Consider the following 27417-nt stretch of genomic DNA (forward strand, 5'->3'; position numbering starts at 1 on the left):
CTGTTCAGGTTGCTAAGCTGTATCTGGCTATGCATAATTTAAATACTTCTTAATTATAAAAGGTATTTCTTCCCTGCACATAGAAGGCTAACATTTCATGGGAGGAAGAGTTTGATGGATCTTTCCCTGATATATTTCTTCGAGGTAGAGGAAATGTACCATTTCTCCGAGTAGAAACATCTACCTTTTGGAGGTGATACGAATTTACTATTTGCTGCTGTTTCTCTGAGAAATAGGCTTCACTTTTGAAAGGGAAGGAGCCCCCGGTGGCGCAGTGGGTTAAAGCACTGAGCTGCTGAGCTTGTTGATTGAAAGGTCGCAGGTTGGATTCCGGGGAGCGGCGTGAGCTTCCGCTGTCAGCCCTAGCTTCTGCCAACCTAGCAGTTCGAAAACATGCAAATGTGAGTAGATCAATAGGTACTGCTCCGGCGGGAAGGTAACGGCGCTCCATGCAGTCATGCCGGCCACATGACCTTGGAGGTGTCTACGGACAGCGCTGGCTCTTCGGCTTAGAAATGGAGATGAGCACCACACCCCAGAGTCAGACATGACTGGACTTAATGTCAGGGGACTACCTTACCTTACCTTTGAAAGGGAGGTGGGCATGCAACTCGTGATCCCATGCAACTGGGCTGGAGACACTGGTCCTGTTACCAAAACCAGTCTTTTGGTTCACCAGTGGAATGCTCTTGTTTTTGGAAAGCCTTGGGATCCTGGATCCCTGTCCTTTGGGGAGGAGAGCTGCTGAGATGGATGGCGAGAACGCAGAGTTGTGTAACATTGCAGCAGTGGCTGGGTTTACACTTCCCCGGTCTATAAATAATTCCCTTCGCCTTTACAGCTTCCAGCAGGGAGATGGCTGCTTGTGATAGAGGTGACTGCCATGTGTTTTCAGCAAAACATGTGACTGTCGGGGGCGGAGGGAAGGAGGAAGGAGCAGAGGATCCGAGTGGCCACTGAGGACCCAGAACCGCAGCGGAGGAGGAGGCACTGAATCAAGGTGGATCTGTCAGCCGGTGACTCATGAGCTCTCCCCCTTGGCTGGCGTTACCGCTGTTCTAGTTTAAAGCGCTGCCTAAAATATTTAAGAGGAGCAACGGAGGAAGAGTGTGGATTGCAAGCGCTCCTTTCTTCACAGGCTGCCTTTTGTTTGCCGATGCCTAAATAGCTCCATCCATCCGCTCTGCTTTCCTACAAAGCAGGAGGGGGAAGCAAACTCCTTCAGCCTTTGAAGGGGATCCTTGCACAACTCAGTTGCGGCTTCATCAGTCCGTAAAACGTAGGCTGCGTTGAGTCTGGTAGCAGCCCAAACTCTGTCTTCACCATCAGCTTCCTATTGTTGTTGTTGTTTACTAAGATAAAGATTTCCCCTGACATGAAGTCTATTCGTGTCCAACTCTAGGGGATGGTGCTCATCTCCCTTTCTAAGCCAAAGAGCGGGCATTGTCCTTAGACGCCTCCAAGGTCATGTGGCCAGCATGACTGCATGGAGTGCTGTTACCTTCCCACCAAAGCAATACCTATTGATCTATTCACATTTGTGTGTTTTCGAACTGCTAGGATGGCAGAAGCTGGGGCTAACAGTGGGAGCTCAGACTGCTCCCCAGATTCGAACCACCAACCTTTCAGTCAGCAAGTTCAGCAGCTCAGCAGTTTAATCTGCTGTGCCACCAGGGGGGCTTGTTTACAATTATTATTATTATTATTATTATTATTATTATTATTATTATTTGAAACACAACAAGATGAGTCCACAACAGACACTCTGCTGGCTGTTGAATTGGATCACATGTCGGACACTTCCCAAGTGTCTAGGACTGTGTGATGTATTGGCAAATAATGTGTGCAGATCCCAGTAAGGTGGCCTTTTGCAACTGGCAGATGGTCATTTTGTCAGTGCCGATTGTGTTTAAGTGCAGGCCCAGGTCTTTAGGCACTGCACCCAGTGTGCCGATCACCACTGGAACCACCTTGACTACTTTGTGCCAGAGTCTTTGCAGTTCGACCTTCAAATCCTCATAAAGTGTCAGCTTTTCCAGTCGTTTCTCTTCAATACTGCTGTCACCTGGGATGATGATGATGATGATTATTATTATTATTATTTATTCATACCTCACTTTATCAAAGTGGATATATATATATATATATATATATATATATATAGTAAGTGGCTTTATCTGTGAACTCCTCCTTTATTTGTGAAGCTTATGTGGTCCCTTTTGGAGCAAGGCAAAGGCCTCCGATTTCTCTTAGGCTTGTCATAGTACCATTTAGTCTTGTGGGACACTTGTACCCGTTTCAGTTTTGTGAATGCGTACACAAAATATACTCATTATATTAGACATACAGTTGTAGGATAGGCTTAAATGACACAATAGATATATTCCATTTCCTAAACCTGCATACTTTTTGTTGTCTAATTGCAATTTATTGATATGAATGCCTTGATGCTTATGTAGTTGCACATAATGTTCTCTGAACTGAATACAAGGAAAGTGGGTTTTCATCAACAAATGAAAACACATGCTCAGATCTCCCTTGAAGGGAATCAAATAGAAAAGGAAATCAGGGTCTCAGAGAGAGAGGAAAAAGGCGTCAGTGTAGGTCTGGGATTTATAATTCACCTACAATCAAAGAGCACTCTGAACTCCACCAAAAATGGAATGGAATCAAACTTGGCACACCGGACTCCCATGACCAACAGAAAATACTGGAAGGGTTTTCTGGGCATTGATCTTGGGTTCTGGAGTTGTAGTTCACCTATATCCACAGACCACTGTGGACTCAATGATGGATCTGGACCAAACTTGGCAAGAATACCCAATATGCCCAAATGCAAACACTGGTAGAGTTTGGATAAAATAGACTTTGACATTTGGGAGTTGTAGTTGCTGGGATTTATAGTTCACCTACCATCAAAGAGCACTCTGAACTCTACCAATGATGGAATTGAACCAAACTTGGCATACGGAACTCCCATGACCAACAGAAATACTGGAAGGGTTTGGTGGGCATTGACCTTGAGTTAGGAAGCTGTAGTTCACCTACATCCAGAGAGCACTGTGGACACACTACCCCATGACCAACAGAAAATACTGAGTTTTCTGATGGTCACGAGGGGGTGTCAGAAGGGTTGCCAAAGACCATCAGAAAACTCAGTCCCGACCCCCAGGTTGAGAAACGCTGAGTTAGAAGATAGGACAGGCAGTCAAGACTGAAGCGAAAGGGGGATGTCAAAGAATCATGGGATCATGGAACCATCTGCTTGGAAGAGACCTCAAAGGCCACCCACTCCAACCCCTTCTGTTGTGCAGGAAGACACCATCTAAGCACTCCCAACATATGGCCATAAGGTCTCAGTGTTGAAACCTCTGAAGATGTTTAAGGTCAGCGGGTGTCAGTATGTGCAAGGAAGGAGGAGGCAAGTAGGGTGAGCTGAGGACATTGGCAGCAGGTCTGGAGGAGAGGAATGTGCAATTCATCAGTGACCAGGCGTTGAACTTCCACTCCCAGAAGCCCCAGCCAGCTTAGCTGTAGCAGGAAATTCTGGGAATTAAAAGCTGAAACATGTGGATGGGAGGCCAATGTTTGGGAAATATGGAGACAAAGAGTAACGTTGAAGCTGCATACCGCCAAACTGGTTTGGAGTCAGTGGATTGGTCACTCTGCTCCAAGTCAAAACATCACTCTATTTGGCTTTGTTCAGACCTCTTTGCCTGGAATAACCCTGTGTCCAGTTCTGGGCAAAGCGATTCAAGAATGATATTGAGAACTTGGAAGTTTTCCAAAGCAGGGCACTAAAATGATCAAAGGTATGAGAGCCATTGATCCCTTTGAGGAGCAGCTTAGGACGGTGGTGTGTTGAGCTTGGAGAAGAGAGGGTGGAGAGAAGGGACATAAGAGCCATGTGTTGAAAGGATGTCCCATTGCAGAGATGCTCTAGATTAGAAGACAATTGAGCTCTAGATTCAGATTGCAGGAAAAGATTAGGAAGAACATCCTGACGATTAGAGTTGTTTGACAGTGGAATCCTCTGCTTCCTGGCAGTCTGGTGGAGTGAGTCTCCTTCTCTGAAGGTTTATTAATCAGAGACTGGATGGCCATCTATCAGGAGGGCTTGGGTTGTGTGTTCCTGTTTGGGAGGAGTTGGACTGGATGGCCCTTCCAACTCTTTGATTCTGTGATTCTTCCGTAGGAAGTAATGCTACCCCTCTATTCTGCTTTGGTTAGACCACACCTGAATATTGTGTCCAATTCTGGGCACCATAATTCAAGAGAGATATTGACAAGCTGGAATGTGTCCAGAGGAGGGCGACTAAAATGATCAAGGGTCTGGAGAACAAGCCCTATGAGGAGCGGCTTAAGGAGCTGGGCATGTTTAGCCTGAAGAAGAGAAGGCTGAGAGAAGACATGATAGCCATGTATAAATATGTGAGAGGAAGCCACAGGGAGGAGGGAACAAGCTTGTTTTCTGCTTCCCTGGAGACTAGGACATAATGGAACAATGGCTTCAAGCTACAAGAAAGGAGATTCCATCTGAACATGAGGAAGAACTTCCTGACTGTGAGAGCCGTTCAGCAGTGGAACTCTCTGCCCTGGAGTGTAATGGAGGCTCCTTTGGGAGCTTTTAAACAGAGGCTGGATGGTCATCTGTCAGGGGTGATTTGAATGCAATATTCCTGCTTCTTGGCAGAATGGGGTTGGACTGGATGGCCCAAGAGGTCTCTTTTAACTCTAGGATTCTATGATTCTATGATCGTGGAGCCCTCTTCCTGATCTGCATCTTTTCCCGCAGTGAGGGCATTGGTTTCCAAGTGGAAGACAATCCCAGTCGCGGTTGGCTTGACCCACCTTCCTCTTGGCATGTTTCTCTCTTTCGCCCTCCATTCGTGCCTCTTCAAATTCTGCAGCACTGCTGGTCACAGCTAACCTCCAGCTGGAGCTCTCAAGGGCCAGGGCTTCCAAGTTCTCAGTGTCTATGCCAGAGTTTTTAAGGTTGGCTTTGAGCCCATCTTTCAATCTCTTTTCCTGCCCACCAACATTCCATTTTCCGTTCTTGAGTTCGGAGTAGAGCAACTGTGTTGGGAGACGGTGGTCGGGCATCTGATTCTCAAAGCCCAAGAAAGGAAGCCTGCTGGTTGCAGTGCCTGCTGCCCATAGTTCTACTGGCGTTGGGCCTGTAGGTGACCATGGAGCCCTATTCTTGGTGTGCATCTTCTCCTGCAGTGAGGACATTGGTTTCCAGGTGGAAGGCGGTCCCGGTCTGAACTTCACCACGCGGTGCCTCTGCCGAGGCATTTCCTGTTGGCAGGGTTGGTGCCCAGCTTTGACCGCCTCTGGATTTTGTGGCCTGCAGAAGTAGTTCTGCTCCTAAAAATAGCGCTTTAATGGCAAGCTTGCGGTGGCCAGTTCCTCAGCAGCAAGAAGCGGGCTGCTATTCTTTGCTGGGCGAAGAAGGGCGGGAGGAGGCTTTGCTTGCTTTGGGTTCCACTTGGCTGCAGTGGAGCAGCTCCTGCTAATTGCTCTGGGAGGCAGCCCTGCGGCTCTTGCTAATTGCCAGGCCGAGAGAAGGGCCAGCGCCAAGCTGCAGCCTTCCTGCTTTGTGCTGCAGGCTCACATCGCAGGGCTCCTGGCTGCCAGAAGTAGCTGCCTCTCAAGAAGACCCAAGTGAGCATTCAGCAGAAGGACCAGGGCTTTGTCCCTTTGGCACAGAAACTCCAAGGCTTTGGAGCCGGTGACCGTGTGTCCTCTAGGGATTTTTTTGAGAGTCATTGCTGCCTGTCAGAACACCTGTCTGTAATCTCTGTGGCTGGTCAGTGAGTGAGCCTAGTTGATCCCATTATTGCCTTCAATGGAACAGAATTACACAGGGTTTCAATAGGATTTGAGCACACCAATCCTTGCATCAATAAAGGTCTTTGTTATGTAGCTTATTCATAGAATCAAAGAGTTGGAAGAGACCTCATGGGCCATCCAGTCCAACCCCCTGCCAAGAAGCAGGAATATTGCATTCAAAGCACCCCTGACAAATGGCCATCCAGCCTCTGCTTAAAAGCTTCCAAAGAAGGAGCCTCCACCACACTCCAGGGCAGAGAGTTCCACTGCTGAACGGCTCTCACAGTCAGGAAGTTCTTCCTCATGTTCAGATGGAATCTCCTTTATTAATGAAGACCATACTGCTAGACAGCTTGAATATGCCATATCACCTCCGTTCGAGGGACTCAGGCCGGTTTCCGACATCAATACTACAGACAGTCATAGAATCAAAGAGTTGGAAGAGACCTCGTGAACCATCCAGTCCAACCCCATTCTGCCAAGAAGCAGGAATATTGCGTTCAAAGCACCCCTGACAGATGGCCACCCAGCCTCTTTACTAATGAAGATCTTACTGCTGGACAGCTTGAATATGCCATATCACCTCCGTTCGAGGGACTCAGGCCGGTTTCCAACATCAATACTACAGACAGTCATAGAATCAAAGAGTTGGAAGAGACCTCCTGGGCCACCCAGTCCAACCCCATTCTGCCAAGAAGCAGGAATTGCATTCCAAGCACCCCTGACAGACGGCCATCCAGCCTCTGTTTAAAAGCTTCCAGAGAAGGAGCCTCCACCACACTCCGGGGCAGAGAGTTCCACTGCTGAACGGCTCTCACAGTCAGGAAGTTCTTCCTAATGTTCAGATGGAATTTCCTTTCTTGTAGTTTGAAGCCTATTGAACTTCTTTAAAATTTTATGTATATGAACATAATGAGATATCTTGAATCATAGAATCCTAGAATCCTAGAGTTGGAAGAGACCTCATGGGCCATCCAGTCCAACTCCATTCTGCCAAGAAGCAGGAATATTGCATTCAAAGCACCCCTGACAGATGGCCATCCAGCCTCTGTTTAAAAGCTTCCAAAGAAGGAGCCTCCACCACACTCCGGCGCAGAGAGTTCCACTGCTGAACGTCTCTCACAGTCAGTTCTTCCTCATGTTCAGATGGAAACTCCTCTCTTGTAGTATGAAGCCATTGTTCCGCGTCCTAGTCTCCAAGGAAACAGAAAACAAGCTTGCTCCCTCCTCCCTGTGGCTTCCTCTCACATATTTATACACGGCTATCATGTCTCTTCTCAGCCTTCTCTTCTTCAGGCTAAACATGCCCAGCTCCTTAAGCCGCTCCTCATAGGGCTTGTTCTCCAGACCCTTGATCATTTTAGTAATTAAAACATCATATTCTAAATCACACTAGGAAGAACTTGAAGACCTGGCTATTCCGATGTGCCTTTCCAGAATAGGATAACCCCAGTACTACATCCCAGAAGCACTTTATTAGAGTTTAAGACTCTCTGCACATTGCACTTGCCCAGAATCCCAACATATCACTTCCCACACCCAGCACTTTTTTAACCTGTACCCTTCATTGGCCCAGTGTAATGTTTTGTTTCTGTTATTGCTTATGTTTTTAATTTGCTTTGCATTGTATTGTTATTGTCTGTTGTTGTTGTGTTGAGGCCTTGGCCTTTGTAAGCCGCATCGAGTCCTTCGGGAGATGCTAGCGGGGTACAAATAAAGTTTAATAATAATAATAATAATAATAATAATAATAACAACAACAACAACAATACAACAACCCATTGATTCCAGCCATGAAAGCCTTCGACAATACAAGCTATACACATACACACCACTTCTTGACATAACACTTATTTTGTTGTCCTCCTGAAAGTAATTGCAACCGCGTATGTCTGCTGAGGACGGATGTCTGTTCAGCAAGCAATTCCAAAGTCCAGCTTTGCCTTGAATCGGAGATAGATGAGCAGAGCGCTTTGGCTGCCTCTTGGGAAGGTGGCTGCTTTTCCTCCTCCTCCTCCTCCGTTCTGCAGACACTCTTTGGCAACCTGTGCTGACAACGCAGCGGAAAGGAACCTGCCGGGCGAGGGGGGAAAGCGTTGCTTCAGAACACACGGGCTGTGCCAGTTGCCAAGGGAGGAGCAGCATTCTGCTTTGTCACGTCCCAGCCGTTCACAAAGAAGCTCTGGCTGCAAGACTCCACTTGTGGCTCCTGAGCCTCTGCCAAAGACCTCCTGGTTTGCAGCAGTGATGCATGACTTTGGGGAATGACTTCTAAAGGGACAAGCCTGTTAGTCTTTTGCAACTAAAGCAACAAAGTTCTGTATTGCATCTAAGGTCCACCAAAACTCATGCTGTAAGATACACGGCGGTCTTTAAGGTGTCACAAGACTTTCGTTGTTTTTGATGTGAATGAATCTCTTGTCAAGTCTGACAGATCTCTCTCTCTCTGTGGAAGCAGATATGATATGGAAATGCCCCTGTCCCTCATCACTCACTTATTTCCAGAAATAGTGGCAGAAGTCATGATTGTATTCTCGAGGGCTATCATAGAATCAAAGAGTTGGAAGAGACCTCATAGGCCATCCAGTCCAACCCCATTCTGCCAAGAAGCAGAATATTGCATTCAAATCACCCCTGACAGATGGCCATCCAGCCTCTGTTTAAAAGCTTCCAAAGAAGGAGCCTCCACCACACTCCGGGGCAGAGAGTTCCACCGCTGAACGGCTCTCACAGTCAGGAAGTTCTTCCTCATGTTCAGATGGAATCTCCTCTCTTGGAATTTGAAGCCATTGTTCCGCGTCCTAGTCTCCAAGGAAGCAGAAAACAAGCTTTCTCCCCCCTCCCTGTGGCTTCCTCTCACATATTTATACATGGCTATCATATCTCCTCTCAACCTTCTCTTCTTCAAGCTAAACATGCCCACCTCCTTAAGCCGCTCCTCATAGGGCTTGTTCTCCAGACTCTTGATCATTTTAATCACCCTCCTCTGGACACATTCCAGCTTGTCAATATCTCTCTTGAATTGTGGTGCCCCAAATTGGACACAATGGCCGGAATCACTGGGTTGTTGTAGGTTTTTTCAGGTTATATGGCCATGGTCTAGAGGCATTCTCTCCTGACGTTTCGCCTGCATCTATGGGAAGCATCCTCAGAGGTAGTGAGAAGTCATGATTGTTTTTTTCCTGTGGATGAGGAGCATTTGTAACTTTCGTTGTCCAGGAAGTGTTGCCTTTCAAATGGCTGTTGAACTATGTGGGAGATCCCTACCCATCCCATTAAAATCCATCCCAGCAAAGAATTGGGCGCCCTTTTCCTCTCCTGAAAGAAAATCTCATCTATCTGTTGAAATCCCCCAGTATCTTGCATGGACTTAAGTGGTTAAGTGGTTGCATCTCTTAGACTAGAAACCTACTGCTCTCAGCTGTTGCCATGGAAACAACAACACTGGGAATGTCCTTTATTTATTAATGGGGAAATTTCCCTGGTAAATAAAAGGAAATTCCCAAATGTAGATGCTGCCAAGCTGCATAGCACCAGTGGACCCCCACTGCTGCAAATTGTGGGGAATGGAAGTGTTGGTATGGCTGAAGACACACTCCCAAGGTAATATTTTGGTCAGAGGTAGGACAATGCATATCCTGGTGTGACCCAGCAGTTTGGGAGAGCTTACTCAGTGTTGGAGGTGAACCTCATCAGGTTCTACACATCCTGAGTTGCATCCTGTCTGGTTCTTGGAGCCACTGGTGGAAAGAGAAGCTGAGGTCCTGTTGGCTGATCCCAAATAGAGAAGACTAATTTGAACTGTGGTGTTGGAGGAAAGTCCTGAGAGTGCCTTGGACTGCGAGAAGATCCAACCAGTCCATCCTCCAGGAAATAAAGCCCGACTGCTCATTGGAGGGAAGGAGACTAGAGACAAAGTTGAAGTCCTTTGAATGCCACATCATGAGGAGACAGCAAAGCCTAGAGAAGACAATGATGCTGGGGAAAGTGGAAGGCAAAAGGAAGAGGGGCCAACCAAGGGCAAGATGGATGGATGGCATCCTTGAAGTGACTGGACTGACCTTGAAGGAGCTGGGAGTGGTGACGGCCGACAGGGAGCTCTGGCGTGGGCTGGTCCATGAGGTCACGAAGAGTCGGAGACGACTGAACAAATGAACAACAACTCTAGTCATGACTAAAATAGGATTTAGCCCTAAGAATGCCGGGCATTCCAGAAAGAACAAAAGGGCTGCTTTTGAAACAGGACAACTTAATTTCATGAAAGGTCGACCAGCTCGTCCAAGCTGCTGAGGGCTGCCCTGGTGATAAAAAAAATGTGTTCAGCTCCACTGGCTGCCGGTTTGCTACTGGGCCCAATTCAAAGTGCTGGCTTTGGCCTATAAAGCCCTAAACGGTTCTGGCCCAACTTACCTGTCCGAACGTATCTCCACTTACGAACCACTGAGGACTTTAAGATCATCTGGGGAGGCCCTGCTCTTGGTCCCGCCTTTGTCACAAGCACGTTTGGCGGGGACGAGAGACAGGGCCTTCTCAGTGGTGCCCCCTCGGCTATGGAATGCCCTCCCTAGAGAGATCAGATCTGCTCCCTCCCTCTTGACGTTTCGAAGGCAAGTTATAACGTAGCTATTTGAGCAAGCGTTTACAAATACAGAGTAGTTAATATAGGAAGTTGAATGACCTGACAATGGAATTGGACAATGCTTGAGAATAATGAGACGCTGGTGATGTTACTTTTGTTGCTTCTGGGATGTCTTATACTGTTTAATGTTTTTTATCTATTATGTTTTATGTATACTGATTTGTTGGAAATCGCCTTGAGTCGCCAAATTGGCTGAGAAAGGCGGTATACAAATACAGTAAATAAATAAATTCATCGTTCGTTGTGTACCTTCAAGTCATTGTCAACTTACAGTAACTCTGAGGAAAGTCTTATCTTGGCAATATATTTTCAGAGGGAGGTTGCCTTTCCTTCTTTTGAGGCTGAGAGTGACTTGCTTAAAGTCATCCACCGGGTCTCCATAATCCAATCCTTAAACCACTACACCAAACACTGTGACCGCTCTATCTGTCTGTCTTCCAGAGGTTTGTGTGGTTAATGTGAAACCATAAATAATGGCAAGCACTATTATTTTCAGTGGGATGAACGGCAAAAGGACTGAGAAGAGGGTGTCACTTGTATAGGAGGTCCTAAGTTGAATGGTGGAAAAGTGAAACCACGCATATCCACTCTGCAAATATGAGGATTATACTGTACTGGCTCTCTGGTGATAAAATACTTTCCAGGAATTGAAACAGTCTGTAGCTTCGATATCTGAGAAAAGTTATGGTGGCCTCTGCATCTGTCAGAAAATTTATCAACAAAACATTTCTCATACTTGAGTGGCTGAGGGTGCTTGCTGTTTTGACCGTGAACATCAGATATGGTTTGAATCCACTGGTGTCTTCAGTTCATTTAGTATACAAATACTCCTCCCTTCCCTCTCCCCACTTCTTCTGTTGTTAATAATGGATGTTTCCTATGTTCTTTGATTTCTGGTTGCTTTGGTTGTTTTGGTTTCTGTCTGCACTTTATGGCATTGAATGTTTGCCACTGTTGGTTGTAAACCGCCCAGAGTCCCTACAAGGAGATAGGGCGGGATAGAAATAAAGTTTATTATTATTATTATTATTATTATTATTATTATTATTATTATTATTTTACAAGTGGCCAGATACTGGTCAAAGGACATTTAACGAACTACCAAATTTGCAAAATCTGTGTGTTTTTTTGTTTTTGTTTTTGTTTTCTTTCTTTTTCTTTCTTTTTCTTTCTTTTTCTTTTTAATCTGTGTGTTTGTTTTGCTCTGTTAGAATTGTAATATAATGGTATGGTTGCTGATGACACGATAAATAAATAAATTATTTTACTGACACAAAAGCATAGTATGTCACAGCAAACGAGTTCTATATGCTGGATTTCGTATCACAAAATCAAAAGTCGAACACATTCCTGGGGTTTGATTCATTTATAGCTTGTGTTTTATCCTGATTGGCGACCGAAAATGGCTTACAACAAAGATTTACCATAAAGTTATTTCATGCTGCCTTGAGATTCTGACATGTGGTCTGGGACATAAATATTTTAATGATTAAAACAAATAAAATGTTACTAAAACCTGATGATAAAAACGTTAAGAAATTAAACTAGATACTATATTAAAACACGCATATTTTAAAGCATTGTAAACTAATTTTAAAAGCCAAGAAAATAACAATTAAAAGGCTGCACATGCACCTCACAAAATACCTTTCTTCCATAATTTCTTGATGCATTGTTTGGGTGTTTTGGGAAGCCTTGTTTCCTGTGTTTGGATGGCCAAAAGCTCCCTAGTGCCTTCTTACCAAATTTCACCCCATGGCAGATTTAGGGCAGATTTAGCCCTCAGGGTCACAGTCCAGAAGACATGACAAAAGAAAAAGTGATTTGGAGGAAGGAGGCAAAAGGGAGGAAGATTTGCAAAAGGAGGAAGGGGGCAAAAAGGAAGCTCAGGCAGTGAAATTGAAATTGTTGTTCAGAATGTGTATCTGAATCAGACATTTTTTCTTTGTTTTTCTATTTCAGGCTCATATTAAATTTCCTATGGACTACCCATATTCACCTCCTACCTTCAGATTCCTGACCAAAATGTGGCATCCCAACATTTATGAGGTACGCATGTATGAGCTGCTTATTTCCCCCTGTCTCTTCATTTATCTTCACCACCATGAAAGCTGAAAACATACTCCTGAGTTATGCCGATGCAGGAAAACAAGGCTACAGGTCAATGGCAGTCTCTTCTGCTCTACTTTTCCTTGTTGACAAATGTAGGTGATAACAGCTGCCTGGGTGGTTTTTTCCCCATCTCTCCCATATGGTAAAAGGAAGTTCAGGGTGTTTCTGTCTTCTGCTTGCTGTCAAGGTCTTATTTACTTTCTTGCCCCACTCCTGGTGAAGAGACAGGAAAGACTGCTGTGTTGTGCTAAAAAGGAAAGCAAGCAAAAGGTGATAGGCTGTCAAAACAGTTCTTACAGGAGAGAAGCAGAGAAGTTTGCCAACGTCTAGGTGGATTCTCTAGCAATTTGAATGGTCTACGCTCTGGAACAGCAAAAGGCAAGCTTCCCCTATCGTCTGTATGATGTCCATTCAGATATATACAGTAGAATCTCACTTATCCAACCTTCACTCATCCAACGCAGTCTGTGTCCTTCCCAGATCCATGGTTGTTTCAATACATTGCGATGTTTTGGTGCTAAATAAGTAATTGCTACATAACGTTACCGTGTATTGACCTGTTTTTCTGTCGTTTTGTTGTCAAACATGATGTTTTGGTGCTTAATTTGTAAAATCATAACATAATTTGACATTTAATAGGCTTTTCCTTAGAATCATAGAATCAAAGAGTTGGAAGAGACCTCATGGGCCATCCAGTCCAACCCCATCCTGCCAAGAAGCAGGAAAATTGCATTCAAATCACCCCTGAGTGATGACCATCCAGCCTCTGTTTAAAAGCTTCCAAAGAAGGAGCCTTCACCACACTCCAGGGCAGAGAGTTCCACTGCTGAACGGCTCTCACAGTCAGGAAGTTCTTCCTCATGTTCAGATGGAATCTCCTCTCCTGTAGTTTGAAGCCATTAATCCCTCCTTATTATTTATTTATTTATTTATTTATTTACGGCATTTATATGCCGCCCTTCTCACCCCGAAGGGACTCAGAGCAGTTTACAAGATATATTTCCATACAATATATTATATTATTAGCATAGTACAGTATCAGTATTATATATTACTATATTGCACGGTACCATTATATTGTAATATTATTAGTAATATAATATAATTATAATAATGTATTATTATTACTAGTATTATATTGTATTACATTATAATATTATAAATATTATATGTATATACAATATACTATATTGTATTATTATTAAAGATAAGATAGAACTGTCTTCTGCTCCCCTCCGTCTTCACTCTGGCCAGAGCAGCAGTTGGTTATCCAACATTTTCACTTATCCAACATTCTGCCTTCCTGTTTATGTCGGATAAGCGAGACTAGTGCAGGGGTCCTCAAACTAAGGCCTGAGGGCTGGAAGCGGCCCTCCAAGGTCATTTACCCGGCCCTCACTCAGGGTCAACTTAAATCTGAAATGTGAAAAAGATCTTGGAGTCCTTGATGTGGCGGCAAAAAAAGCCAATGGGATTTTGGCCTGCATCAATAGGAGCCTAGTGTCTAGATCTAGGGAAGTCATGCTCCCCATGCTCTATTCCACTTTGGTTAGACCACACCTGGAATATTGTGTCCAATTCTGGGCATCACAATTCAAGAAAGATATTGACATGCTGGAATGTGTCCAGAGGAGGGCGACTAAAATGATCAAGGGTCTGGAGAACAAGCCCTATGAGGAGCGGCTTAAAGAGCTGGGCATGTTTAGCCTGAAGAAGAGAAGCCTGAGAGGAGATACGATAGCCATGTATAAATATGTGAGAGGAAGCCACAAAGAGGAGGGAGCAAGCTTGTTTTCTGCTTCCTTGGAGACTAGGACGCGAAACAATGGCTTTAAACAACAAGAAAGGAGATTCCATCTGAACATGAGGAAGAACTTCCTGACTGTGAGAGCCGTTCAGCAGTGGAACTCTCTGCCCCGGAGTGTGGTGGAGGCTCCTTCTTTGGAGGCTTTTAAACAGAGGCTGGATGGCCATCTGTCAGGGGTGATTTGAATGCAATATTCCTGCTTCTTGGCAGAATGGGGTTGGACTGGATGTCCCAGGAGGTCTCTTCCAACTCTTGGATTCTATGATTCTATGAATCAGTGTAATCATGTTGGATTATAACCTAGGAATCATAGAACCAATGAGTTGGAAGAGACCGCAAGGGACATTTTAAGCCAAGGTTCGAATTCCTGCTTGGCCAAGTAGTCTTGGGAAAGTCACACTGTCTCGGCCTCAAAGGAAGGCAGTGGCAAACTTACATTAAAAAGATCTTCCAGATAAACAAACCCTCACGATAGTATCACGTTAGGACTGCCATGAGTCAGAATCAGCTTGAAGGCACACAATAACAACAACAAACAAACAACGCCAGACATAAGTATAATTTGGGAAAGTTAAATCTTGGAGTATAAATTGTGGGCAACCCAGTGGATCATGAAATTGAAAACAAAAAGTAGAAACAGATTATGAAATATCAAGACCTTTGGGGTCCCTGGGAAAAGAAACCTATTGTGGTCGCAATGGTGAGAGTAATTCAGAATGGACTCCTCATATCTGACTAAATCACAATTATAAAAAGTGACGCTGCTTGAAATCTGCCACATTAACAATGTCTCGCGGATTCCTAAATTTCGGGGTAGAAACCTAATCATTCTGATCTGACCACAATAGTTCCAAAATAGAGGCATGCACAATAATAGATTGTGTTGATGCCCACCGCCCATACACTCCTGCACGTTTGTTTTTGCAAAAGGGATAATAATCTGTGCTCTGCAGGGGTCCAGAGTGATGGAAAACAGAGAAGCCATTGGCTCCGTAAGATGTGGTTTCCTTTGTGTTTCACGATGCTGTTTTCCATACTAGGGGAATTGCGGTATCCTGAGCGCAAAGTGTTTGGGAGAAGGCTAGACAAAGGGAAGAGTGTGCTCCAAGTCGGCAGGTTGCATTGACAAGGCAGGCTGATCCGGGAGGCTGATCCGCAGAGCGTGCAAGTTGCCCCTCTCCTTCTGCGCCTCCCTCTTTGTTGTCCCAGCCTCACTTCACTTCAGGCATGGAAGACCAGGCAGGGCCAGATCTCCCTGGAGCAGAAGGGCTTTTGTTTGGCAGCCTGTAGCTCCCAGGAAGCAGGAGAAGGTGCCTTCTGCCAAGAGCTCTGGCTCCCCCAGCTGGAGAGTCTTCAGCTGGGAATGCTTTCCAAATGAGCCCAGAACACAAACACAGCCATAGTTACGGGTTATGCATCCATGGGGCCAACCAGAAAACAGAGATTTCTTTGAATTCCACAATTTTTGCCATTTTACTATGCCGTTGTATATAATGGGACTTCGTCATCTGCAGATTTTGGTAGCCTCAAAGCATCCTAGAACTAAACCTCAGCAGATGATTTGGGCTCATTGTATACATTACAAGGAGGAGGGTTGGCATCTCAAAGCATCGCTTTTTTAATTGAAATTTTAAAATATAATTACAATGGATGTGAGGGAAGAGAAATGAAGGCAGAACACAGAGGATATGAAAGAACCAATGTAGTGTGGTGGTTTGAGCATTGCTCTGTGGCACTGGAGAGCAGGGTTCAAATACTTACATTGCTCTGGGCACTCACTAGTGACCTTGGGTGTGTCACACTCTCTCAGCCTCAAATGAAGTTGGAAACAACTTGAAGGCGCATAGCAACATTTTATTAATTTATTTATTATTCAAACTTATATGCCGCCGCTCCCCTGGGGCTCGGAGCGGCTTACAAGAACAGGCTAAAATCTAACACAATTTAAAAACAATTAAAAACAATTTAAAAACAGCAATATCAAAGCTCAAAGGCCTGTCGAAACAGATATGTCTGACATGCCCTGCGGAAAGCTGATAGGTCCCGCAAGGCACGGACTTCAGGTGGCAGAGTGTTCCAGAGTGATGGTGCCACTGCTGTAAAGGCTCTGCGCCTGGTTGCTGTTAGGCGCAAGGTCTTGACACTGGGAATTTCCAATAGATCTTGGTCCTCAGAATGGAGGGATCTCTGGGGTTGGCAGGGGGTGAGGCGGTCCCTCAGGTACATCAGCCCCAGACCATGCAAGGTAAGTACCATCACCGGTGCTCAATTGGTAACCAATGCAGCTGCAGTAAGATTGGTGTGATGTGGCATCTCATTGGAATTCCCGCAAGAAGCCAAGCAGCTGCATTTTGTACCAGCTTGAGCTTCCAGATCACCGACAGAGGAAAGCCAATGTAGAGGGCATTACAGTAGTAGCCTGGATCACCGTAGCTAGGTTGTCCCTGGACAGGGAGGGGGCCAGCCGTCTAGCCCGCCACAGATGAAAGAAGGCGGTCCTGCTCACGGCAGAGACCTGGGCCTCCATCCTCAGCAGAGGGTCCAAAGGGACTCCCAGACTCTTTACCAATGATGACGGGCGTAGCGCCTCGCCATCCAGGGTAGGCAGCTGGATATCCCCACTGCCCGGTTGACCCAGCCATAGGATCTCCATCTTTGCTGGATTCACCCTCAACCTGCTGGCACACAGCCATCCAGTCACGGCCTCGAGGCACTGATGGAAATAATCGTGTACGGAGTCCGGTCTGCCCTCCATCCTCAGCACCAGCTGAGTGTCATCAGCGTACTGGTAACACTCAAGCCCAAAACCTCGAACCAGCTGAGGTATCATGGAACATTAAGACCATTTTAAAGACCGGCCAGTCATACTGTAAGAAACATGGGTTAGGCATATACATCTGAAGGGATCACTTTGGTTGTGTTTACTCTTATGTTTTCTTTCATGATGCTCTTAACAAGGGTGGAAGTGGTAGTTGGTCGTTAGTGTGTGTGTGTTTCCATCCCTATGACTTAAGAATGAGGTTTAGATCAGTAAATAGTGCAATAACTGGGCCTTGGTTTTTGGTGTAGTGTGTGTCCATACTTCTTTTACTTTAGGAAATAGTGACGTCCATGTGCCTTGAGGAGGTAAGGTAGGCAGGGAAGAAATAATATCGATGAGATGGCCAAGTCTGTATTTTATATACAACACAATAGCCCACTTGTACACAGAAAGAAAAATACATCAATTCAGCCAATAATGTGACTGGTGAAACTTATTATACAGTTCCAAATCATAGCATTCACAAAACAATATTATATGCATTTTGTACAGTCACTCAAACCTGTATTTCCAAGGGGAACAAGTACCAAGTTTATAATCTTGTGAGTATCTTTAAACATGTTGAAATATATGATGCTGAATGAATGTATTTACAACAAACATTGATGTATATGATAAATATCAAGTTCATAACTGTTACTATTCTTACATGTATCTTTATATGTGTTTATGTACATGCTTGTCTATTAATTTATTTGTAGTAAGTATTGATATATATATAATTTTAGTCCACCAGAGGAAGGCCTGGAGTGAGGCCGAAACCGGTCGTGGACTACGGATTTAAGTTCAATTCGACGCAAGAACATACAGCGTTGATACTTTTTTGAGTGATTGTACCAAACGCATATAATATTGCATTGTCGAAGGCTTTCATGGACGGAATCCATGGGTTGTTGTAGGTTTTTCCGGGCTATATGGCCATGTTCTGGAGGCAATTTTTCTCCTGACGTTTCGCCTGCATCTATGGCAAGCACCCTCAGAGGTAATGAGGTCATCATTACCTCTGAGGATGCTTGCCATAGATGCAGGTGAAACGTCAGGAGAAAAATTGCCTCCAGAACATGGCCATATAGCCCAGAAAAACCTACAACAACCCACGCATATAATATTGTTTTGTGAATGCTATGATTTGGAACTCTTTCACCAGTCACATTATTGGCTGAACTGATTTATTTTTCTTTCTGCGTACAAGTGGGCTATTGTGTTGTATGTATTAATTCAGGAACCCATTCATATTGTACAAGTCTGTATTTTCTTATGGCCCTTTAATCTCCAGATTGACACTGAGGGCCTTAAAATTGTAAGGATGCCTCTGTCCGTCCTTGACTTCATCTCTCTTCTTCTCTCTTTTGCTAGAATGGAGATGTATGTATTTCAATCCTTCACCCACCTGTAGATGACCCTCAGAGCGGGGAGCTGCCATCGGAAAGGTGGAACCCGACCCAGAATGTCAGGTAAGGCCACACAGGGATCAGCCTTGGCGTGGCCAGGTCCCCTAATGTTCTTCAGGCAAACTTCCCTCCATTTCAGCCCTTTCTGTGTTACCCGGCACTGAAGAAGAAAACATCTCCACTAAGTGAGCTTTGATTCTCTCTAGCTTGTGTCTTGAGCCTGTGACAATTCATTTGGGGTCTGCTTTGAAGTTTAGGATCTCTGTTTCATGGGAAATGGATAAAGCTGAGACTTCTGTGAGTTTGAAGATGACCCAAAGAGCCCCCTTGTTTGCAGAGGTCATGAATGCCAGGAAATACAAGGAATATCCTTGTTACAAGGTTTTTTTAAAATAAAAGAATGAATATATTTTAATAAAACTTAACATGGATTATAGCATAGATATTTCTATTTTGTTCCCCACATAATCACCATTCAGTTCAATACATTTTGTCATCCATGGGACAAGTTTTTGATGCCTGTGTCATAGAAGTTTCTCTCCGCCTTTTTTCAGCCAGTTCATCACTTTGATTTTCACCTCATCAGCATCGGAAACATGGATTCGAAAGTTCCATTATTATTATTATTATTATTATTATTATTATTATTATTATTGGGTTGTTGTAGGTTTTTCCGGGCTATATGGCCATGTTCTAGAGGCATTTTCTTCTGACGTTTCTCCTGCATCTATGGCAAGCATCCTCAGAGGTAGTGAGGTCGTGAGGATGCTTGCCATAGATGCAGGCGAAACATCAGGAGAAAATGCCTCTAGAACATGGCCATATAGCCCGGAAAAACCTACAACAACCCAGTGATTCCGGCCATGAAAGCCTTCGACAATTATTATTATTATTATTATTATTATTATTGTTGTTGTTGTTATTATAAATGTAGTGGGCATTCCTCCTTCAAAGCCCTTGTAGGCCAAGCAAAGGTCCTCAGAAGTCCCCAAACATGGTGAAATCAGCTCCCGTACTCTCTGTAGAGGGCAGCTTGGGGTTAAATGGGGGGCCTTTAGAGACTAGTGGGAAGAATGTTTTGGAGAAAGGAAGGGATGGATGGATGTTTGGAAATCTGCACTCCTGGCTCTGTCACCATACGCTGCCTTGTACGCATCCATGCATCTCCCTCCCACCTTATGGCATGTTCTCCTTCCTGTATGAGACTTTGGGGGCACAGTGGTCCTGACTCTCTTCTTCTCCTTCTTACCCCAATCCTCACTTTCTCCAGGACTATCCTACTGAGCGTAATCTCCTTGCTGAATGAGCCCAACACCTTCTCTCCGGCAAACGTGGATGCTTCGGTCATGTTCAGGAAATGGAGGGACAGCAAAGGAAAAGACAAAGAATATGCGGAAATCATTCGGTAAGCCAGAGGAAAGCGGGGATGTTGTCCGACCACTTGCGGCTTCCCCTTCCCAGCCCTGGGGACCCAAAGGCCTCCTTTGCCTCCTGGGCTGCTGCTAGGTAGCAGAGAGAGTGGGTTGGGGGCCTACATCACTTCAACAGGGAGTAAATATCCACTGGAGGGGGAGTGACATGGCACAACCCCTGTACTGATTGCCGATGTAGAGCAACTTGTATGGGTTAGTGATCCATAAACATTGCTGGCAACCCATTCTGCAATTGTATATGTAGTGGACAAAGGCAACGCACACCCACATGCTGCTTTGTGTACTTTGATGGGCTACCCTTTCTGCAACTCGTAATAATGACTGTTATGCACTATTTAAAAAAATTCCTTCTGCACATTTATTTATTTACCGCATTTGTCTACCGCCTTTCTCAGCCAGAGGCGACTCAAGGCGGTTCGCAGTCGGCAGTGATTCGATGCCATAACAAATTATAAAGATACAGTTAAAACAATTATAAAAGCAATTAAAACATTTAAAATGGGATATAAAAACAATACAGCCTGTAAAAACAAAATCCTCGGTGTCTCTTTACTAAAATCATTGTCCAATTGCATCATCGTTCGTTCCATATATTCATATTTGTCTAATTATGCTCCAGTAGTAAAAGCTTGCTCGAAGAGCCAGGTCTTAACCTTTTTGCAGAATGTTAGAAGGGAGGGAGCCAAGGGTGTTCCATAGCCGAGGGGCTACCACTGAGAAGGCCCTGTCTCTCATCCCCACCAAACGTGTCTGTGAGGAAGGCGAGATCGAGAGCAGCGCCTCCCCAAATGATCTTAAGGTCCTAGATGGTTCATAAGGGGAGATACGTTAGGATAGGTAAGCTGGACCTGAACCATTTTGGGCTTTATAGGCTGAAGCCAGCACTTTGAATTGTGCCTGGTAGCAGACTGGCAGCCAGTGGAGCTGGCACAACAGAGGAGTCATGTGCTCCCTGAGCGCCGCTCCCATTAGCAACCTGGCTGCTGCTCATTGGACCATTTGGAGCTTCTGGACAGTCTTCAAAGGCAATCCCATGTAGAGAGTGTTGCAGTAGTCTATACGGGACGTAACCAAAGCATGGACTACCGTGGCCAAGTCAGAATTCCCAGTACAGGCGCAGCTGGTGCACATGTAGAAAAACATATGTCACCACCAGGATGCCCACCTGTATGTGTTTCCTTTCATGGAGTAAACCCAAGGGTCCTCACACAGCCTTTTCCAAACATCCAGGTGTGACCTGCAAAGAATCAGGGAAGTGGACCTAAAATCTCCCCTTAAATCCCCACTGTGACTCCCATATCCACAGGGCATGCACTCCAGGTTTTGGGTGTGGATGGGTGAAACTGTGAGTCATAGCAAACCCTACTGAACAACAGCTTCTGCTGGAAGCATCCAATAGTATCATGTTAGAGGACCAAAGAAAGCCTGCAACACTAGACTCTCCATTGTGACTCTTTGTTAAACTCCTGGCAGACGCATACTGTAGAATTGTCTGGAGGGGCTGGAAAATGCCTAGGGACGAGAAATAGGAAGTTTATACTGAAAACAAGTTTCCCTGAAACAGTTTATTTATTTACAGTATTTATATTCCTCCCTTCTCACCCCGAAGGGAACTCAGAGCGGATCACAACACACACATACACAGCAAACATTCAATGCCATTTTATAGACATACAGGACAGACAAATAGATAGAGGTATATCGGCATTTTCCAGCTTCGGCGCCTGGAGGTTATGCTCAATTCTGGCCACAAAGGGGTGCTGTTGCTCCATCCGCTATGACAACAAGCTCTTTGATCGCAGACCATTTTTCCTCCTTGTTCTTTGATTGCCGGCATTTTATGGTCCCATCGAATACCACCTCACTTAAGCGATGCCTAATTTCTGTACTCACTGCTGAGCTGTTTTCGAAGTGCTTAGGTGGATAGTGAGCTGAGCTGACAGTTGGGTGCTCACTCCGACTTGAACTCCGAACTGCTTCTGGCTTCTGGCTAGCAATGATCTATTGATGCTGGTGATTAACTAGCTGTGCTAAAGCTGGTGTCCACCCCCCTTATTTGTCATGTCAGGACAACCAGTCAATTATATTACATTTCTAACAGAACAAAGCAAACAAACAGACAGAATACAAAATTTGTGAGTTTGGTAGTTGATTGAATGTCCTTTGAGCAGTATCTGGCCACTTGGAGTGCTTCTGGTGTTGCTGCAAGAAGGTCCTCCCTTGTGCATGTGGCAGGGCTCAGGTTGCATCGCAGCAGGTGGTCAGTGGTTTGCTCCTCTCCACACTCGCATGTCATGGATTCCACTTTGTGGCCCCATTTCTTGAGGTTGGCTCTGCATCTCGTGGTCCCAGAGCGCAGTCTGTTCAGCGCCTTCCAAGTCGCCCAGTCTTCTGTATGCCCAGGGGGGAGTCTCTCATCTGGTATCAGCCATTGGTTGAGGTTCTGGGTTTGAGCCTGCCACTTTTGGACTCTTGCTTGCTGAGGTGTTCCAGCAAGTGTTTCTGTAGATCTTAGAAAACTATTTCTAAATTTAAGTCGTTGACGTGCTGGCTGATACCCAAACAAGGGATGAGCTGGAGATGTCTCTGCCTTGGTCCTTTCACTCTTGGCTGCTACTTCCCGGCGGATGTCAGGTGACATCCACCCCCTTGAGAGGAACAGAGTAGTTCTGTCCATAAAGCAAGACTAGGCCCAGGCTAAGCCTATCCAGAATGGGTAGGGAAATGGATACATGATAATTGTTGGGCTGTGCGAATGTGGACTCGGTGTCACTTCCTAACCCCGCTTCCTGCCCCTCTTCCTCCAGGAAACAAGTCCAGGCAACCAAGGCAGAAGCCGAAAAGGACGGCGTGAAGGTCCCCACCACCTTGGCGGAGTACTGCATCAAAACTAAAGTGCCTTCCAATGACAACAGCTCGGATTTGCTTTACGACGACTTGTACGACGACGACATTGACGACGAAGACGAGGAGGAGGAGGAGGACGCCGATTGTTACGACGACGACGATTCCGGGAACGAGGAGTCCTGACCTGGCCCCTCCGCTCCCCGGCCCCGGCCCCCCGTACTGTCCCGCCTGTTTTGCCAGAGGGGGGCTGCGGCGGCGGCCTCCAAGTGACCGTTCAGCAAAAAATATATCTACACCACACCTACACCTACACACGCATACATACACACACCGACCGGGGTGGGGAAGAAGACACCGACCGAACCCGCGCGACCCGCTTCCTTCCTCCTGCCGCACGGGCCTCGATCTCTCCCCCACACCCTGGTCTTTGGGCCTCCCCACCAGGAAGCCCTCTTCTGCAGAATGTCTCAGAGTTCTTGCATCCTTGCCTCTCCCATCACTGTATTCTGAATTTTGCCCCCCTTTTCTTTTTTCTCTCCCCCCCCCTTCCCTTTTTTAAAACTAGCGGCGCTCCTGGCTCCCCCCCCCCCCCCCCCCCCGCATCACTCTGCTCCCCTCCCGCCCGCCTTTCAGGGGCGTTTCCGCAAGACGAGGAGAAATAGGTTTTGCTCTGTGTTTAGCTTCTTGAATTAAACACAGTTTTTCATCGAGATGTTTAATGTATTCAAACGCCGCCGGAGACTGTGGGGGACGCTCCCTGCCAGCTGGGCTTCCATACAGGGGCGGCGGCGGAGGCGGCAGCACCGGCCAACGAGGCTGCCCCACTGACAGTGATTGTGTGCGCAACTTGTTTTGCCTTGTGGTGGTGCTGGTGCTGGTGGTGGTTTCCCCCTTCCTTCCTCCTTCCCTTTGTTTCTTTCCCCCCTTTTTTTTTTCAGGCGTTGGGCAGAGCGTGGGCTCTTGCATTCTGACCTTGGCAAGACCTTGTGGGGCTGAAAGGCCCAGTGTTGCATTTCAGTCCTGCTTGAGGGCCAGGAGGGGGGAGGGCTGATGTTGAGGTTGTTGGGGAGGGGGAGGTTTACAGGAGGGGCAGACGACGCTTCGGGGAGCCGGAGAGGTGAGCGTACGCCGCGAAAATCTGCAGCAGCGCCTCTCAATCTCTGCATTTCCACAGACGTTTTGGACATCGACTCCCAGAATCCCTCATCATCAGCCAATGCAGCTGAGGCTCCTGAGAGTTGAAATCCAAAACACCCGAAGGACTAGAATCTGGGAATCTACAATCTGCAGCAGCGCCTCTCAATCTCTGCACTTCACAGATGTTTTGGACATCGACTCCCAGAATCCCTCATCATCAGCCAAAGCAGCTGAGGCTCCTGAGAGCTGAAATCCAAAACACTTGAAGGACTAGAATCTGGGAATCTACAAGATAAGCAAGAGATTTCTGGGTGGGGAAGGACTAGAATCTGGGAATCTACAAGATAAGCAAGAGATTTCTGGGTGGGGAAGGACTAGAATCTGGGAATCTACAAGATAAGCAAGAGATTTCTGGGTGGGGAAGGACTAGAATCTGGGAATCTACAAGATAAGCAAGAGATTTCTGGGTGGGGAAGGACTAGAATCTGGGAATCTACAAGATAAGCAAGAGATTTCTGGGTTGTCTCGTGGTGATGATGAACCTTCCCATAAATCCATCAAAACATGCTGCATTCTGCCCCATGGAACCCTTTTGGTGGTCCTCTTTCTCCAGCAGACGAGTGTCTTTGGCCTCCTAGAGTAGCAGCCTCTCCATTCCAGCACGTTTCCTGGAGACTCTTCCAGGTGTGTTGGAAGGATGCATTGAAGACAATGCTTTGCCACAAGTCGCTCTCTCTATGGATGGCTGCTGCTTCCTGCACTTGAATTTGTTGTGCCCTGCAGAGTGGATTCAGCCCCTCGTTCCTGTGGCAGAAGGAGACATGGTTTGACCATTGTTTCCTGCAGGATGGAGACCTCTCCCTTAGTAAGAGGCTTCTTGCCAGCTGGGCTCTGGCATTTTGGCACACGGGGGCAAAAGATGCCTCTTGGATGGCGCCAGGACTCCCGAAGTGTTTGAGCTCCCCTATTCCCACCCGAAAGCCTGTGTTTCCTTGGGAAATGGAAGGCTGCCGCTACTGAGGTGCGCACCTCTGCTCTATGTTGTACATGGAGTCGAGAGTGTGATGTGGCGGCATCTGTGGCTGGCTTTCAGAGATGGAAAGGGCAGGGACTAGAAGGAACACTCATGGGGAGACAAAGGAAAGAGCTCCTGCCTTGGGAAATCAGGTGCTTGTGGCCTTCAAAATGGTCCTGTGAGCTTCAGTTCCACTTTCTTTAGTCGTAAATTGTATGAAGCCTCATTTTTTCTTTCTAATGGAAGAGAGACTGTGATGATGGGAAATCAGGCAGAGCTGGGTCTGTAGCAGTACGTAGTCCTGATGCTTTGGCTTCTAGTCTGGGTTGTGGCCTTCTGGCCCTATTGTCACCTGGGTCTGTTTGCTCTTTGGGACGTGCCCAACGCAGCAAGTGAGTTGACTGATCAACCCAAGTCCAGGGATGCTCAAAGAGGTCACGTATGCAGCACAGAACCCCATAGGCTCTTTCTCCATGCCTCTGGGGCACTTGCCAACTGGCCATCGCTCTGCCTTTTTCCAAGGGCCCATCACACCTTTGGTGCCAAGTGCAAGGCTCAGGTCCCCTCAGACTTCTGATGCAACCGTGGAGACCACGTGTCTTCACCTGCCCACTCAAGGATCCCCAGGAACGAGTGAAGAAAGCATATGTAAAAGAAAGGAAGGAAGTGGTGGCAAATTGGCTTAGTTAGTCTGTAGAGCAGTGGTTCTCAACCTGTGGGTCCCCAGGTGTTTTGGCCTACAACTCCCAGCCAGTCTAGCCACTGTTAGGATTTCTGGGAGTTGAAGGCCAAAACATCTGGGGACCCCAGGTTGAGAACCACTGCTGTAGAGCATTGGTTCTCAACCTGTGGGTCTCCAGGTGTTTTGGCCTACAACTCCCAAAAATCCCAGTCTACCCACTGTTAGGATTTCTGGGAGTTGAAGGCCAAAACATCTGGGGACCCACTGCTGTAGAGAAAAGGCCCTCCTTTCCAGCTAGCCCCACACTGCATGTTGAGCTGTTCATTTCTGAGAAGACGGGGAGGCCGTGTGGGGCAGAATGTGGGACCCCCATCCTTCGGTCGGTCACTCCTCGGATAGAGAGGGATCCGCCTGCCCTGGAAACGAGAGGCGAAAGGGGGTGCGGAGGGCGCTCTTGGGCCGGCCTGAAATGCGGATGCTGCATCTCTCGGCCCCTTTTCCCCTTGTACTTTGACCGTGTTCACTGTATACTCTCCGGTGACTTGTATTCTCCAGTTGGTGGTGTGAGATGCATTATGATGATGATGATGATGATACCTCTGTCCTCCCTTGTGGTCACTCTTCTTTTGGGGAGGGGGGGGACGACGGGAGGGTCCGCACTCTCCGCTGAGCCAAGGCCGACTTCGAACACCGACTTCGATCCCGTCTCCTCTTCTCCTCGCGATCCAACCCAGCGACCGAAATGCGACTATCCAGCGACTCAAGAGATTGAGGACACACGTTTACTCTGCGAGCTCTTCTGCGGCCTGGTCCTCTCTCCTGCCCCACCCACCTCTGCGTTTACATTTCTGACCGAAGAAACAAACCAACCAGTTCAGATGCAGTTCCTAACATTTTGAAACCAACAGGGAGCACTCGGATTCTATTGCTGTTTTTCTCTTTTCAGCGCTGAAATCTTGGATGTTTTCTCTCCCCTCTCCTTCTCTTTCTCTCTCTCTCTCTCCTTTTCCCCAGTTGATGCAACTTACCAGACCAGGTTAAACTAATGCATTTTTTTTTCTTTTGTGTTGTCTCCTTCTCCTTTGGTAATTTAGTTTTGGTTTTTTTCTGCACATCTGTCTACTAATAAAATGTAGAATAAAGTACACCTCTATTCTTAGTTCCCTGTGCAAAGGGCACCTCTGGAGGAGTCTCAAAGGCTCCCGGGCTGAGCAAGAGCAGCTCCTCATGCCCAACGTGGCCTTTCCCTCACTTCTCTTCATTCCGCCATTATCATAAAACAAAAGGACTTAGGAAAATAACCCAGAAATACCTGCTCATAAGGTGTGCCCAACTCTGTTATAGAAAAAGTATTTCTCTTGTCCTTGAGTCTCTAATTCTTCTATGGCCGTGATGTTTCACGGGTGTTAGATGCATGCCTTTCCAGATTATGAATGAGGAGATGTGCTTTAGAATCATAGAATTGGAAGAGACCTCATGGGCCGTCCAGTCCATGAATGCAGGAATATTGCATTCAAATCACCCCTGACAGATGGCCATCCAGCCTCTGCTTAAAAGCTTCCAAAGAAGGAGCCTCCACCACACTCCGGGGCAGAGAGTTCCACTGCTGAATGGCTCTCACAGTCAGGATGTTCTTCCTCATGTTTCTGCCCTCGAAGTCATGGATATACATCTGGCACATGTAAGAATGCCATGGCT

At 46.3% G+C, this 27417-nt stretch overlaps 1 protein-coding gene across 1 annotated transcript in view; it reads left to right on the top strand.

Annotated features, from left to right (window-relative positions):
* UBE2R2 (ubiquitin conjugating enzyme E2 R2) overlaps nucleotides 1-26864 on the top strand; it is a 110605-nt gene extending 83741 nt beyond the window's left edge. Inside the window, exons 2-5 of the mRNA XM_060761179.2 lie at nucleotides 12437-12523; nucleotides 18571-18668; nucleotides 19876-20010; nucleotides 22846-26864. Coding sequence (XP_060617162.1) covers nucleotides 12437-12523; nucleotides 18571-18668; nucleotides 19876-20010; nucleotides 22846-23068 — 543 coding nt within the window. The 3' untranslated portion in view covers nucleotides 23069-26864. The remainder of the gene's footprint in view (nucleotides 1-12436; nucleotides 12524-18570; nucleotides 18669-19875; nucleotides 20011-22845) is intronic.
* Nucleotides 26865-27417: the final 553 nt, after the last annotated feature.

This window comes from Anolis sagrei, chromosome 2 (genome assembly GCF_037176765.1).
Source record: "Anolis sagrei isolate rAnoSag1 chromosome 2, rAnoSag1.mat, whole genome shotgun sequence".
Classification (NCBI taxonomy): domain Eukaryota; kingdom Metazoa; phylum Chordata; class Lepidosauria; order Squamata; family Dactyloidae; genus Anolis; species Anolis sagrei.